We start from the raw sequence: 14,845 nt of genomic DNA, 5'->3' as shown, positions 1-14,845 counted from the left end.
AAATAGAGAAAAAGGGGTGTTTTCAGTCCGCTTAAGAGGCCTGTGAAATGTTTTTGGTGCTACTGTGGATATTCACAGTAGTATTTATTGGCTGACCATCACAGACCAAGAAAGGTTAACCTTTTCAAAGGCAGTTTGGCACAGACTGACAGAAACTTGAGTGTAAGCAAGGCTGATTTTAAAATCTGATCTATGTGAAGGTGTTTAATAGATATCTTAACACAAGAGTAGAGAAAGATTAATTCACTATCAGTGCTCAAGGATGATGTACGACATCTGTGAACATTTTAAAAGAAATTAGTTTTAACCAGCAATGCTGCAAGCTCAGTAAGGCAGCACAAAACGACCCCAAATTACATGATACAGGCACTTACTGCATGATAAATGTCCCTTCTTATGTATGAAAAAACCTAAGTTATCTTCCAGTTGTTATTTCCAGCAAAGAAAATAAGCCTTTAATCACTTGATACAATTTTCTTCCACTTGGCAAAATGTTTTGACTTTTCGCAGCATGGCTAAATGCCAATTTGGAATAGATTTGTCCAAATTAGCCTTTCAACAGATGTACCACCACCTGCAGCCAGCCACATTTCTTACACACTCCCGCTGATAACATGCTTTAAGACTACTTGCTACAAAATGCCTTTGAGTTACAATAGGTGATGCTTTCAGGTACTTCTCAGCTTCTGTAAGCTTGAGATGAATACAACTGTCCAAGAGTCAGTGTTGCTACTGCTGTGAACAACATGCCATGTACAAATTATTTTTTCCTTTAAACAGAATGCCAGCAGTTGTCTAGTCCTTTATTTTTTTATTGAAGACTGGTTTCCACATTTAAGCTTTCAGAGGCTGCAAATGAATTCAGCAGTATATAATGGCACAACACAATAGAACAAAAACTGTAGGCTGGTAATTCTTATATATTATTTTCTAAGAAAGCTAATTACAAACTTTCCACCTGAAAGACACCTACTCAAGGCAACAAACTATTAAATTTACTAGAAGGGGGGAAAAGAAGAACGAAAATAAAACAAACACATGCAATGTTTTTAATTCCTTAAGCCTTACTGCTACCACTACCAGACGTCTATTAAAACGTTGACAAAAGCGTATCAACACAAAGACTAGTTTGGTTTGGATGTCTAGATAAATCAAAGACCTCTCTGAAAGAATTCATGAAACTTATTTTTGTTATTTCCACAGCATACCAACGTCTCTCCATATTAAATAAATACTTGTATTTTTTCTTCAAGTAGGTGATAAAAAAAATTAATTTTATTTTAGTTAAATGTACTCCCAAACCGGGAGTTTTGGGAGGATGCAACATCAGGTTTACAAGTATGTCTCATTAAACAAGTTGAGAAAGTTATTTTTGATCTTTTAGATAATGTGTCAGTAATCAAAACTGGCAGCAAGGTGACATCAAGGATTAAAATTGAAAAGCTTTCACAATGTATGTGATAATGTTACATACTTAACAGGCAAGAATCTTCCATTCTGTCTCTTCCACTTTATCAGTCACTCACTGCTATCTATGTTCCAGGTAGCCTGCCTTACTGGTAACTATGCAAAATGGGTCAGGAAAATGAGTAAGAAGAAAAAACAAAATGCAGGCTGGGAACCGACATTTGGTTAAAAAAAAGAAAAAATTCTTTCTACACTGGTCACTATAAAGTGACAAATTTTATGGCTGTGACTAACTGGTTTAATGCAGAGAGTTTAATTTAAAAAACAAAGAATAAAAACAACAAACAGCACCTGTGCATTCTTCTACAGTAACAATTAGAAGGATCAAACAGTTACTTCTCTTCGGATAGAATGCAGGATAAGCAAAGAACAGCAAAAAACGAAAGAGTCTAAAGAGGAGAACAGAAAATCCTAATCCTTATTTTTCCCCTTTATATCGAATTTGCAAAATTAATACCTTACTAGAATTCTGTTACCTTACCACTGAAGATAACTGACAGCTTGTTAGAACAAATCTAGGAGGGCCATTCTCTTTTTCCCCTGCAAAAAGCAAGGTGAAAGAGAAAAATTATGTCAAATGAAGAACAAAGATTTTCAACTACTGCACCTGCTCAAATTCCAGAAAGAATTTCCCCACACACACACTACTGTGTGAAAGACCCACACAATTAACAGGATAGACTGCATGAGTCACATACTTACATGTGGGAAACTGGCAAGGTAAATATATGTGAAACAGTTATCAAGCACAAAGTAAACACATAAGAAAAATTAGAGGAAAAAATACATCTGCTAATCTTTCAATAAAAACAAATCTTGAAAGTTTAGAATAGTCTGTGACACAGTCTAAGAAGAGAGAAACAAGGCACTGAAGTTGTTCTACACTTTTCAATACAAAAGTACTGCCTGGAACACAGAGCACATTTGATTTCTAACAAAGCAACAAGACCCAGCAATTCAGTTGTGGAATAAGCATCCTCAGAACAGAAACCTCTTAAGCCATGGGAATTTTCCCCATAGTTCAACAGACCTCCTAGGACTTAAGGAAGTAGCTTAATGAGTAATTGTGAAGTTCTTCAATACCCTTCTTGGTTTTAGATTTCCCTCCTCAAACTCCTAGCTTACTATATAAATTGAGGTGATTTACAGCGTGCAGAAAAAAAAATATGGCTTATGTTTCATCTATTGGCATTTATAAAGCTTCCTGGAAGAGAAACATGTACATACTAAATCCTCTGCAATTAAAGAAAAAATTTGCACAATAAATATCTGCTCAGTTAGTACATTCAGAGGATAGTGACCAACATGAGTCCATTTGTAATTTATACTGCATGTCACATAATTCTTAAAAATTAAACATTTCCTTCTGCTTTGGCTCACCAAAAGGTGATTTTATTCTGAAGCTGTTATATATATATCTTTAAGTAGACATGATTACAAGACACGAGAAACTGCACAAAAGCCATCAGATTTCAGTTTTCTTTGTATTTGTTATGGGGGAAAAAAAAAAGTACCTATTTCAGTCCAGTTTAAATGAAGATGTACATTTGAAGTACCAAACTGGAATGTTCTCAGCCAAGGTAATTTCAAATCCTCATTACATTTATTACATAATTCAGAACCTACTTTGGTATACCATGTGCAGCTGCTATTCTTTCAGATATTTAACTGCCAAACTGTCTACAATGGAGTAAAATAAAAATTTAAAATAAAAATTCAATATGGTCAATCCACTTCCAACTTTGTGCAGTCTTCCATGAAACATTTGACATACTGAAGAAAAGCAACTCAAGCAGTTCTTAAGGTAAATACAGTAATTAAAAACCTCTGCTAGATTTCAAAGCAGCAAAAGAAAATCACTACTTGACCTCTACATAAATGCAGAGATTTCCTGCATTATTTTGGTTGATTCTGTACAAGTTGCAGTAATTGATTTTATTTAAATATAACTCTTACAACTATTTAATCTAGAATCTTAATGAAAATGAGAAGTTTGACAGTTCTAATATAGAACTTGCACAACAGTTATCTTAACACTGACTAAACAAGGAATGACATATAAAAAGATTTAGAAATTACACATTTTAAATGGAAGATGTTGTATCTCAGATTCACTTTGAAGATGACTTTTACATGATGACTTTTATCCTTTAGTATGCAACTTCTTTCTTTACCTGCCAAACAAAGTGTACAAGTGATCACAGCAAAATTTACAGAGTAGTTGACCTTGGCCTTGGTCTTACAAAGACCTATTTACACATTTGAGATAAGTAAGCACCTTCTTCCCTTTAAATTCTATACATGTGTTCAAGCTTTAAGCCTGTATGTGGATTTACAAAACCCTGCAAGATAAAAAGTCTTTCAAATATACATCTCAGATTATTACAGTACAATGTCTTTATATATGTGAACCTATCTTTTGCTAAATTACCCACTCTTCATCACATGGACACCTCTAGAAAATGAAGCACTCACTTCCACAGTTAACTCCTTGGTGCTGATGGGTTTGACAGCTGAAAGCAGCCATTTGTCTGGGGCGGGGAAAAGGGGAGGAGAAATGAAATAGTTGTGCAAAAAGAGATTAACATGTCTCAAAATGCCTCCAAATGTGACCAATCCTGTAAATAAGAAATACATGTCCTAGTGTACATTAAATAAATATCACAAGTTGCATGGGGGAAGACAGCAGCTACTCAATAATCACACTCCCATATGCTCACTGCCTTATTCTTTGGCGTTTGTGTCATTAATTGAACACTTCAAGTAAGATTCATTTTGGATGAAGACAGTTTTCTTTTTAATTCTGGTCTTGAAGGCCCACTGCCAGTGGCAGATCATTTTAATGGAAAAACGGATCTCAACACCAAAGAGTTAACGCTGTCTGTCTATGCAAAACTGAAACAACTCAGAGTACAATTAAGGTTCAAAAGTCCTTCTACTTGTCGTCCTTCTACTTGTCTTCTGACAATCTAGCAACAAGATGGATTTTTTTTTCTCATTTTAAAGATTTAACCCACACCCAAAATGAATGCCTGCTATAAAGAAGGCAGCTATTCATGCCACCATTAGAATTTCCAAAACACTGGTTAGTTTGTAATTAAAAGAAAAGCTAGGTACAATTGCAAACAAGTACATGACTTTTTACAGAAGGCCTCATTGTGGTAAATTATATACATCATAGTGTTCTCATTTTCCTTAAAAGTGCTACTATCATCATATTGGTACAAGATTATCTACTGTTTTAGGAGGTCTTTTAGTACAGCACCAGCGCTGGCATCAGGGGACACTGGCAGTGGTGTGAAAGTGGGCAACGCATCAGAAATAGGTTTCATAAGCAGATGTCCAGAACCGCTGGCAGGGGTTATAAGAGGCACTGCTGCAGATCGAGGTGCTAAAAATGGATTTGTGTCTGGTCTTCTGCCCATTACCAAGACTGCAGAATCTGAAATACAAAACCAAAACCCAACAACAAAACCACTTTGTTAGAAAGCATTCATAACTCTACCCAATTTCACAGCATTTCTTCACAAGTTCTACAATTGCCTATTACTTTTGCAACATGCAAATTCTATCTTCTTGCCATAGACCGTAAACATTCTCAAAGACTTTTCATTCTCTCTATTCTCTCTTATCTTGGATCTCATCTGCCAGTGCTTCTTTTACTGAAAAATTCTTATGTCTACACTTCAGGCCATGAGTTACAAGACTGACTGCATTTCTGTGTGGACGTTATACTGATATTTGTGTCCAGCACTTAAAAACAGTTACTATATGGTTTATTTCTAAGAACAAAAACTTAAAACACCCAGAAATTTAGCTCCTGTATGGACAAAAGGAACCAAGAATTTAGTTCTTCTAGACAAGGAAACTGGGGTGGTTTTTTTGCCACTTTACTGATCATATTACTGTATACTACAAGGAAGAAGAGTAAAAAGAAAATTAAGCTTAATTCAGGTTTATTAAGAAAATAAAGACATACTGCTTTCAGAGATAAATTAGGATGTCACAGTAGACATTTATACTTTGTAGCATCCAACTATTTTATACAAATTGAAAGTGGGTTTTTAGCATATCTCTCTGTAGATCTATATAACTTATAGGGGTTTGAGGTTGTGGGTTGGTGTTTTGTTTTTTTTTTTTTTCAATTCACAGGTAAAAGCTTCAATCAAAACAAGCTTCTGCAAATCAGCAGCAGTGCACTCAGCTGAAGTCTTAAATGCACATAAAAATATTTTTGGTTCTTGCATTACTTAAGACAAAGACGCATTCATTTCAACATGCATAATATAAGTGTAATTCTTCTTTGCCATAGGAAAAAGTCAAAGTTAACACTCATGCACAGCTTACAGAGATTTCAAATCAGGCCATATACTTAACTGATTTTATTTCAGTCCTCTCTGAGAAACCAGATTCTACCAACAGACAGGCATTACCAGGTTGCTATTACTTGCATTCTTCGCCCAGTAAGAACCAAGCTGATACAAAAGGATGCCAAAAAATCAGAACTGGGTTCAGTGATACACCATATGGGGTTGCCTGCACAGCATCTGTTTGGCTCTAACAGGTGCTGTCAAAGCCTCTCCATATCAAAGGGAATTTGGTCCCTATGATCTTCTGTATTGAGATTTCAAGAAGTGAGGTACAGAAGCAGTGGGAAGGAAGAGTGGGGGAAGGAAAAAAAGAAATAGAAGAGAAAGTAGGAAACTGCAGGCAGGAAGCTGGAGGGAAGGGAGAAATCAAATTCCTAGTTCACAAGTAAGGAAGCACAGAATCACTGAAATGCCTCTGAAAGTTCTACCTTTAGTTATTTATGTTCCATGCAAGAATTCAAATTTTCCTTCAAATGTTACCTTGCATTTGGGCGTTGGATGGAGTACTGATAGTTTTACCAGTTCCTGCTGCTCCTAAAAGTTTCATATCATGAACAGAGAGCTTGGGTGGAGGAAGGCTTGGGCAAGATTCTGTTTCAAGGAATTTCACAAACAACTCTGAAAAAGACTACAAGAGGCTACCAGTTATTACATTTTATTGATGCTCTGTTCAAAAGTATGTAAGCTAAAAACACAAACACACATACACCAAGAAGGCATCAACAGCCTCCCAAAAATTTTGTGTGGGTACTTAGTACTAAGTATGTGGAACTAAGTAGTCCTTAGTGATTGACAATGAAATTTATTTACAAAATACACAGGGTTTTGTCATCTCACTAAGTGGTATTTATGTGAAATTGATAAAATTCTAAACATAACACACATACTTCCACCATAGTTCTATTATTGATTTAAAGCAAATTGTTTCAAGAATCCCATGCTGCTAATGACTGGTACTACAGTATTTTTTTCCTGTGACCATGCTCAAGCAAATCACTTCTCCAGAAACATCAACTTGCAACTTTTCACTTAAACCCCATTACTTTCTTTATTTGACAAAAAGTCTTCAATAAAGAAAGCACAGAACAATTAAGATGTCAGTAGCATCCCAAAAGAAGTTTTTGCTTAGTAAAGCCTGTACTATACATACCAAAGTACTTATTTTCCTCTTTTACATCTGTAGTTAATCAGACCACCACCTTCTGGTGGCCTAAGTGCCTACATTACTTTAGTGGTCAAAAAACAATCCCTACACTTTTAAGATATTTTACAGGACCCAATTCTCAACATGCTTTTCTAGCTCAGCAAGAAAAAACCCCAAGATTCATCCAAAAAGCCCAGTCCCTCAGTGGTCTATCCTTGAACGCATTATTTACTGGTCTGCAAAACGGAAAGTTCAATAGACAAACTGCTCCCACTAATCATGCTATGAGAACTGTTGCTTTACAGTATTTGAAAGCTTAAAATATCAACTTTATAAGCTGTACGTAAGAGGAACTAGCTGCAGCAGCTGAGAAAACTTTTCAAATGAAATTTCAAGCACACATGGAAACACGGTCATCAAAATATGATGTCATGGTTCTGAGTCTTATAGAATTCCAGACTTCCACATATATTTAACCTCCAGCACTGTCAGTTTGCAAGATAAAGTAAGTCCATACTGTAAGAAGTCAGTGATCCCAGGAACCAGTGGAACAGTAACTGGATTTCTGTATTAGCCCAACACGTAATATTGTATAGTTTTCATCAATGCCTATTTATTTACTTAGTGAAAACAAAAACATATCCAAAAAAACTCAAAAAAACCCAAACTCTTATGCCAAAGCAGTTGCACAAAGCAAATAATGCAATATACAGTAGCATCAGTAAACGACCTCAATATACTGATGAACCGAACATCAGCATTAATATGCAACTGCCCCATTTTTTCCACTCAAGCATAGAGAATGCACAATTAATTCTTACACTATTAAGAATGTTTTGATGAGTGGGCCTCAAAGGTGTACTTGGGACGCTCTTTGACCCAGCTCCTCCACCAAGCCAGCCAGTGACCCATCTTGTAACTCCTCTTTGGTCTTCAGATAATAACTAGAAAGTATTAAAAAAAAAAAAAATTTTTTTTGAAAACGAAAATAAAGCAGCAGGTAAAGGAAACTGCAACACTGTGCTCATTATATTTATTCACCATGACTATGTGGGAATCCTACAGATAAATACTTTAATTACTGTCAAAACTTCCTTCTTTGCCTCCTGAAGAGTGGCAGTCTAAAAACATGGCTTTTTATCTATAAATATAAGCACCACATTCTTCACAATACCTAGAGGTACATACAAAACTGGCTTACTTTTCTGTAACAGATATATTCCAGCTATTATACACAAGAGCACAAAGTTAAATCTCTTCCTTTCTGCATTAGCATTCCTCGGCAAAATCAGATCCATTCTATTAAAATAATGTTATCAGAAGATTCCATTAAGATCAACATGTCCCACATAAAAAATCCCATTCTTTCCCCACAAGAAGTGCAGGGACATTTAGTTTAGCAGCAAGTCATTCTATTTTCAAGTAAAGAAACTGCAAATAAAAAAGAAAGTCTAGTTTTCTGCAAAGCATTACCTGGTCAAGTTCTTCCCTTTTTATTCCCAAGATACTTCCCATCAACCTTAACACTTCAGGACGTTTATTTTTTGGAGTATGAAAATGTCCAACAAAGAGATTTCTCATCAGGAGCCTGCAGAACAAAGGAAGCTTGTTACACAGTCTGCTCTTATGTAACAGTTGATATTGATACTGCAATACTGATGCACTTTTTCCTCACACTCTTGCCTAACTTACAATAATCCAAATAAACAAATCTAATACAAGGAACTTAAAGGGTAACTCACCCCCTTCCCTCCCCTACAAGTTACAACATTTCTTATACAGTAGATGTCAATTTGGACAGTACTAGAAATACTGTATGTAAAAAGGTGAAACTGCATTGTATATGCACGAGTCTTGATGTAAGTATTACAATCAGGGAAAGTGTTTATTCTAAGATCTTGATTCAGGAGAGCATTTGAACAAATACTTATGTGTAGTCCCAAATCAAGATGTAAATGAAGGGGACAGGGGAACCAATCTGCCTATCCCCCATTTCAGTTCTACTGGGTAAAGGGGAAAAAAAATACTAAAGAGAGATTTACACAACATCTAGCACACGTTAGACATTGTAACAGATGTTCATTAAGAACTTTAGTCTCCATCCGCAGAGCTTATGCTATTGAAGAGCACTTCGACTTAAGGAGCACATCAGTAATCAAAATTTACATTGCTGTTTTACTAATCAAAATTACTATTTACAACCACCAAGCAATTGCAAAATGTCAAAATAATCAAAGTATAATTACAAGGTCACATACAGAAGCCCAGTTCTGCACTGTTCTTGCAACTGTGTTATTAACACATCTGTACATTGTGAGAAATGAAAAACAAAAATATATACCAAGTCTCTCATTAAAGACTTACTTGTCCACTTTTCCTTCTGTGCTGTTCATAAGATTCATTAGTTTATTTTGTACATCTTCTAACATTTCTTTTCTGATCTCACCTATAAAATGTCACAGCAAATAAACAAAAATTTAAGCTTTGAAACTTTGTTGCAAAACTTATGAATAATGATGGTGCTTTAAAAAAACCAAACAAAACACAAACCAACAAAATTAGCTTGTTTTTATAAAAAAGTGTCAACTTAAGTGATCATTATTTGAAATCATAAGCTAAAGTTTTCAGAACGATACTCAATGTTCAAGTACAGGAACACAGAAAATAAATCAACTGGAGAAGGTGTGACGAACTGCTCTATTCCACCTAGGTAATACAGAACTAGAAAGAAACTCTTGATCAAGGTCTATAGTGCTGTGCTGGCAATCTTTCTCATCATTTGACCAAACCGCATGTTGGCATCAGGTCTTCTGACCTCAGTACTTAACCTCAAATGTTTCCTAAACCAGTTATTCTGCATGCTCCACTATCAAGTTGCTAAAGCCATGAAGTACTAAGGAGTTCTCCAGTCTCCCAGGAGAATTACCAGCTAGCAGAGCAACATCAGTTACTTCTTGTGGTTCTCTTCCATCAGCACTTTTCCTGCTCCTGGTAATGGATGTAACCTCCTGAAACAGCATGCTGGGACACACTAATACATCCTAGAACTAGTGCTGTGCTTCATGATACAGTATGCTGGCAAGAAAGGCTTTATGTAAGATTTCCCCTGTATCTTAGAATAAAAGCATTCAGTTAAAAATGGCACAGCTACCATGAACCAAAGACAAAACTGAGAGGAAAATGGCAAACACTTTCAGTGAGGAATCATGGCCTGCAAATTAAGTGAATAGGCCAGTATTATAAGTTAATTAATATGAGGTTGTGTAGCAGTGTGCTAAGAGACAATGCATTTTCTGATAACTCCCCCCCCCCTTTTTGTTTTTTCCAAGCTGACTTCAAGTTCTGATACTATTCTGTAGTGGCTGCACTGAAATCAGTTAATCTAGGATACCACAATACTGCTCATGACATTCTTGGCCTACACAAAAGGGCTATTTTTCCTCACCACAAACCTGAAACAGGAACTATTAGAAGAGTTTAGATTCTGCATTCATTAGTGCTATAACTTTTCAGCTTTCTGAAATTCATGACCTTAAACAATGATTTGTCTACTAGCTACATACTTGACCTTCACAACATCATTCCAAAAGTCTACAGACACAATTACTTGTTCCAATACACCCAATTACCTCAATCATTCTGTATCAGTAACTCAGGCTTCCTCTGACCTCCCACAAAACTCAAAAATATAGCTCAAAATAAAGAAAAAAAACTTTAAAAAGTTTTATTTGCCATAAATACTTTACAACATTCTGACTGTAAGGAAACAAGGCACAAAATTTTCTCTTTGTAAAAAAATCAGATATACTAGAAACTGGATAAAAGCATCTGATGTTCAGGTCTATTTAAGTTTGTACAAAAACACAGAGTAAAAAGTGCTAGAAAAACTTACCTCATTTAAGTCCCTAAACATAGGATTCAAGAACACTGGCAATAAAACATTCTCAGACAAGAAGACAAGTTGTTACAGGATACAAAGTACTTTTAGAACATACACTACAAATGACTTCGCCTGAAGACAGCAAAAATAAAATTTTCACCACGCTGTGGTTCTGCAAAATACTACCTCTTTTTTTTTTTTCTTTTTCTAATAGACGTACAAAAGTCTTAACTACACACAAAAGCTTGACATGTATATTATAACATGGACTGTCCATGTGAAGATCAACTCTACACTACAGTTGTATCAGCAGAACACAAAATCTTCCTCTATAAGATTGAACACTTACCTTCGAATCTTATGGAAAATCTGCCAATCAACTTAAATTTCCCTACCATGTTAGCACTTCTAGGGCTCATGCCAATTAAAAGTGCTTCATTTAAAGAACAAAACAAAACCCACAAAAAGACATACTTTTCTTGTATCTATTTTGTAGGTAATTTCCAAAAAGCCTCAACATCTTTGTAAGAAAAGTGACTTTTATAAATTTTTATACCCTTCAAATCATCTGGGATGCATAAAAAACATTCCACTTTAGTTTCCACATGACTTTCAATTTTAATAAATGCATGCCACAGCTACGCTGACACAACATGGTTCTCAACTAATACCAGTAACTCCATGAGAACCCACACAGAGTTTTCACGTATTTACATGAAAGAGCTGGGCTGTGAAATGGATACAACCTAATAATGTCCTGTTCAGGTACTCCACATCTTTATATAGACATTTTACCTCACAAATATGAATTTTAGAGAGTACAGAGTAGAACAAACTAAGTAGTGTCATGCTGGGAATATTCTTATTCAAGGAACATAAGGATTAAGCTCCTTATTCAAAACAAGTTAAAAACCAAACAAGATTATATATATTATACAACAATATATCTGGTAACAACTACATCCATATGCACTGAAATCCATTCCAATAATATGACTGCTCTTCAGCATTCCCCTCTCTCAAAACACCAGGGTGAGGCACAGGAGAATTAATCCATGCTTTCAAGGTTTCAAGTTACTTAAAATTATACTACTTTGTAAATGTGGTTAAATAGGACCACAAAAACATTTGCAATATAATTACGGAATGGTAACAGTTGTAGGATCATACATGGAAGTTCAGTTCTTATTTGGGTCTTCACAGAGTAAAAGGGACTTAAAAAAATTAAACCACAGAAAGATAAGAAAAAATCTGAAAATAAGTTTCAAGTAAATCTTATGCTGTTGCTGTTCCACAAAGCAAGACAATCACAAGTTTCCTTTTCAATTTTTATTCATATGATAAATTTTAGAACAAATGTATCAATAATGTAAATGAAATGTCACTGCTGTCTTCTATTTTTCTATTTTTTCCTGGCAAAAGAGATTTTATATCAAAGACGAACAACTTTTAAGGACAGCTGTACAGCTATATTCCATCCACAGTGGCTATGCAACTTCATCTTTAAACATATTTTTTAAATGGAATATTTCCTTCTAAAATAGAGTCTTAGAGTTGAAAAGGACTCAAACACGTACTTCGTGTATGTGAAAAGACTGAATAACAAAAAAGACCTGAGCCAAAATTCAGTATGGACTGCTGTAAACCAGACATTTACAACAAACTCCAATAATTTGTTAACCATTTATGGCAATCCAGAAAACTGCATCTGGTACATCTTATACTTTTCCATTAAAATAACTTCTCCTGCCAAAAAAATCCATAAAGAAATCCTTCAAAAGATTTGGCCAACAAAACTGTGTCTGGGAATGTGTTTGGCCAATTTTCAATAAGCCATTATATGTTTTCTTGTGTAAATAGAGAAAATGGAGTGGTCTTTTTTTTCTCAATAAAAATTATGATTTATTCTACAACAACATTAAAGTGCTGTTTCCTTTAAGCAACCATCCCCTTTCAATTTTTTTAACAAGTAAATCGCTTGCCAATACAACACAGCTTGATAAAATACTGAGATTCCATTTCCCCTTAAAGTTCGAATCCCTCCTGCTTTCATATGCAAAGGTTTGCAATCAAAATTAACCAGTAATAAAGAGCTTCCCATTTGAGAGTGCCATATTTGACTATGCCAAAGTTAATTTCAATCCAGGGTGTTTGAAAATTTTTGCTGTGAATGCCTGTGGCGAGGCAGAAAGATACAGATACGTCAATTTAAAACCAAACGTGTTTAGCTGTACATTCATGTAGCAGCTTGAAATTTAATTTAGCTTGTAAAATTAATATGTGAACTCAGGAAGCATCCCTATTTGGATGCCAAATTGTACTTAGACACAACTAGTTTTAAGTAAGTACTTAAATTATTAATTCGATTATGTAGTAGAGAAGTCGTAACTTTTTCATAGTTTGTGCTCCGATTGTGAAGGCTTTCAAATGACTTTTCACACCATCTGATCATAAGCAAGTACGCTCTAAAAAAACCATTATTTATCTCAAGAGTAAGATAATCCATAATTTAAAAATGAAAAGCAATTATTAACTATGTATGTTCAGACAAGAGTTACCACTGCATCCTGCAGAGATGATGTTCCAGCAAACCCGAATTAAAGGTATTCACCCAAAATATCTCACAGACATGGGGAAAAAAAAAAACAGAAAGTAAAATCTGTTACGTAACCATAGAGAATAAGCAAATCCCTGCTCTTCAAACTCCTTTTTCAGAGCCGCTTCAGGGACCAACCACAAGTTTTCCTCTGATTTTAGACTTATCCCACGTGCTCAGCGAAAGCCTGACCATAGCAGAAGATGCTGCAGTAATAGCAAAATACAGTGACCCACAGAATAAAGAGTGAAAGAGAAAGTAGAGCTCATTTAGGAAAATGGAGAAGGAAAAGATACATGAAGACAATAATAAAGAAAAAAGCCTAATATTCCCTCAGTAGTCAGTACTGTTAATAAGTTCACCTATAGCAGAACTGTCATGCAACTAGCCACAGAGAAGTTAACTCTCCCTGTTGGTTTAATGGAACATTGCAGGCAAAATTACAAGTCAGGGCTAACATGTAAGTACAGAAATCCAGCAAAATTATTATTAGTTCTAAATCCTGCTTGTATCCGGAGACACAATAGTTAATGGTCCGTGATGGCCCATCCCGAGTCTTTCTTGCCTTGAAAGTGTACATCCCAAGCTTTTCTGCCTTGTAACTGTAACTTTGTAACTAAGAAGGAGCAGTGAGCTGTGCTGAATTCATCATTTTCATGAGAAGGGGATGTTGTAACCAGGTACCATAGCCAACTGTTGCCCACAAAAGGCAGCCAAGGACATTTAGAGGTGACGAAGACGCTGGACTGGGGTGAAGATAGCGATGAAGAGGAGGGAAGGGGAGGAAGTAACCGGAAATTGCCGACCCCTAAAAGACCCTCTTTGCTTCAGAACGCAAACTCAAACTAGTGCCAAATAGGTCACTAGGCCACTCCTCTTGGCACAAGCTGGCCCCCTGAGCCAAGACGAGTCAGCACCTTTTAACTAATAAAAGTCCAGGACTCGTAAAGGAGAGGAGGCAGATCTCATTACCACCGAGGTCCACGTTGCCTCCACGGGGACGCCCGCCAAGGTAGAACCTGCCACCTCTCCTGCTACGATGTATCTCGGAGCTGGTCTCTTGATCATCGGGTCCTTAACGGGGTCGGTAAGCATATAACTTAAGAAGTAACCTGAACACCCTTTAACCATTTTAAGCATTTTTTTTTCCTTTCCTACTCTAACCATTGTAATAAAGTAAAGGAGAGACTCATTCTTGTTGGTTCCATTATTTCCTCACCGGAATCTTCGATTCCCCAGAACACTGCTTTACCTAATGCTATGACACTTTTCACATGAAAACTAAAATTAATGCAGTAGTGGGAAAAAAGCAAAGTATACCTTATGTTACTCATGTAACTATTTTGTCACCTCCGAGTGAGTGCCTCAGCTTATAAATCTTACTGATG

At 35.8% G+C, this 14,845-nt stretch overlaps 1 protein-coding gene across 1 annotated transcript in view; it reads right to left on the bottom strand.

The window, feature by feature from the left end:
- Positions 1 to 3,048: 3,048 nt before the first annotated feature.
- Positions 3,049 to 14,845, bottom strand: part of TRIP11 (thyroid hormone receptor interactor 11) — a 34,608-nt gene continuing 22,811 nt past the window's right edge. The window contains exons 16-20 of the mRNA XM_030481780.1: positions 9,346 to 9,427; positions 8,455 to 8,569; positions 7,803 to 7,925; positions 6,318 to 6,465; positions 3,049 to 4,909 (exon numbers count right to left, since the gene is read on the bottom strand). Of these exons, the coding sequence (XP_030337640.1) occupies positions 4,701 to 4,909; positions 6,318 to 6,465; positions 7,803 to 7,925; positions 8,455 to 8,569; positions 9,346 to 9,427 (677 nt within the window). The 3' untranslated portion in view covers positions 3,049 to 4,700. The remainder of the gene's footprint in view (positions 4,910 to 6,317; positions 6,466 to 7,802; positions 7,926 to 8,454; positions 8,570 to 9,345; positions 9,428 to 14,845) is intronic.

Source organism: Strigops habroptila, chromosome 4, assembly GCF_004027225.2.
Source record: "Strigops habroptila isolate Jane chromosome 4, bStrHab1.2.pri, whole genome shotgun sequence".
Lineage (NCBI taxonomy): Eukaryota > Metazoa > Chordata > Aves > Psittaciformes > Psittacidae > Strigops > Strigops habroptila.
Note: the sequence above shows the minus strand (reverse complement) of the source record. Positions and strands in the feature narration are given on the sequence as shown.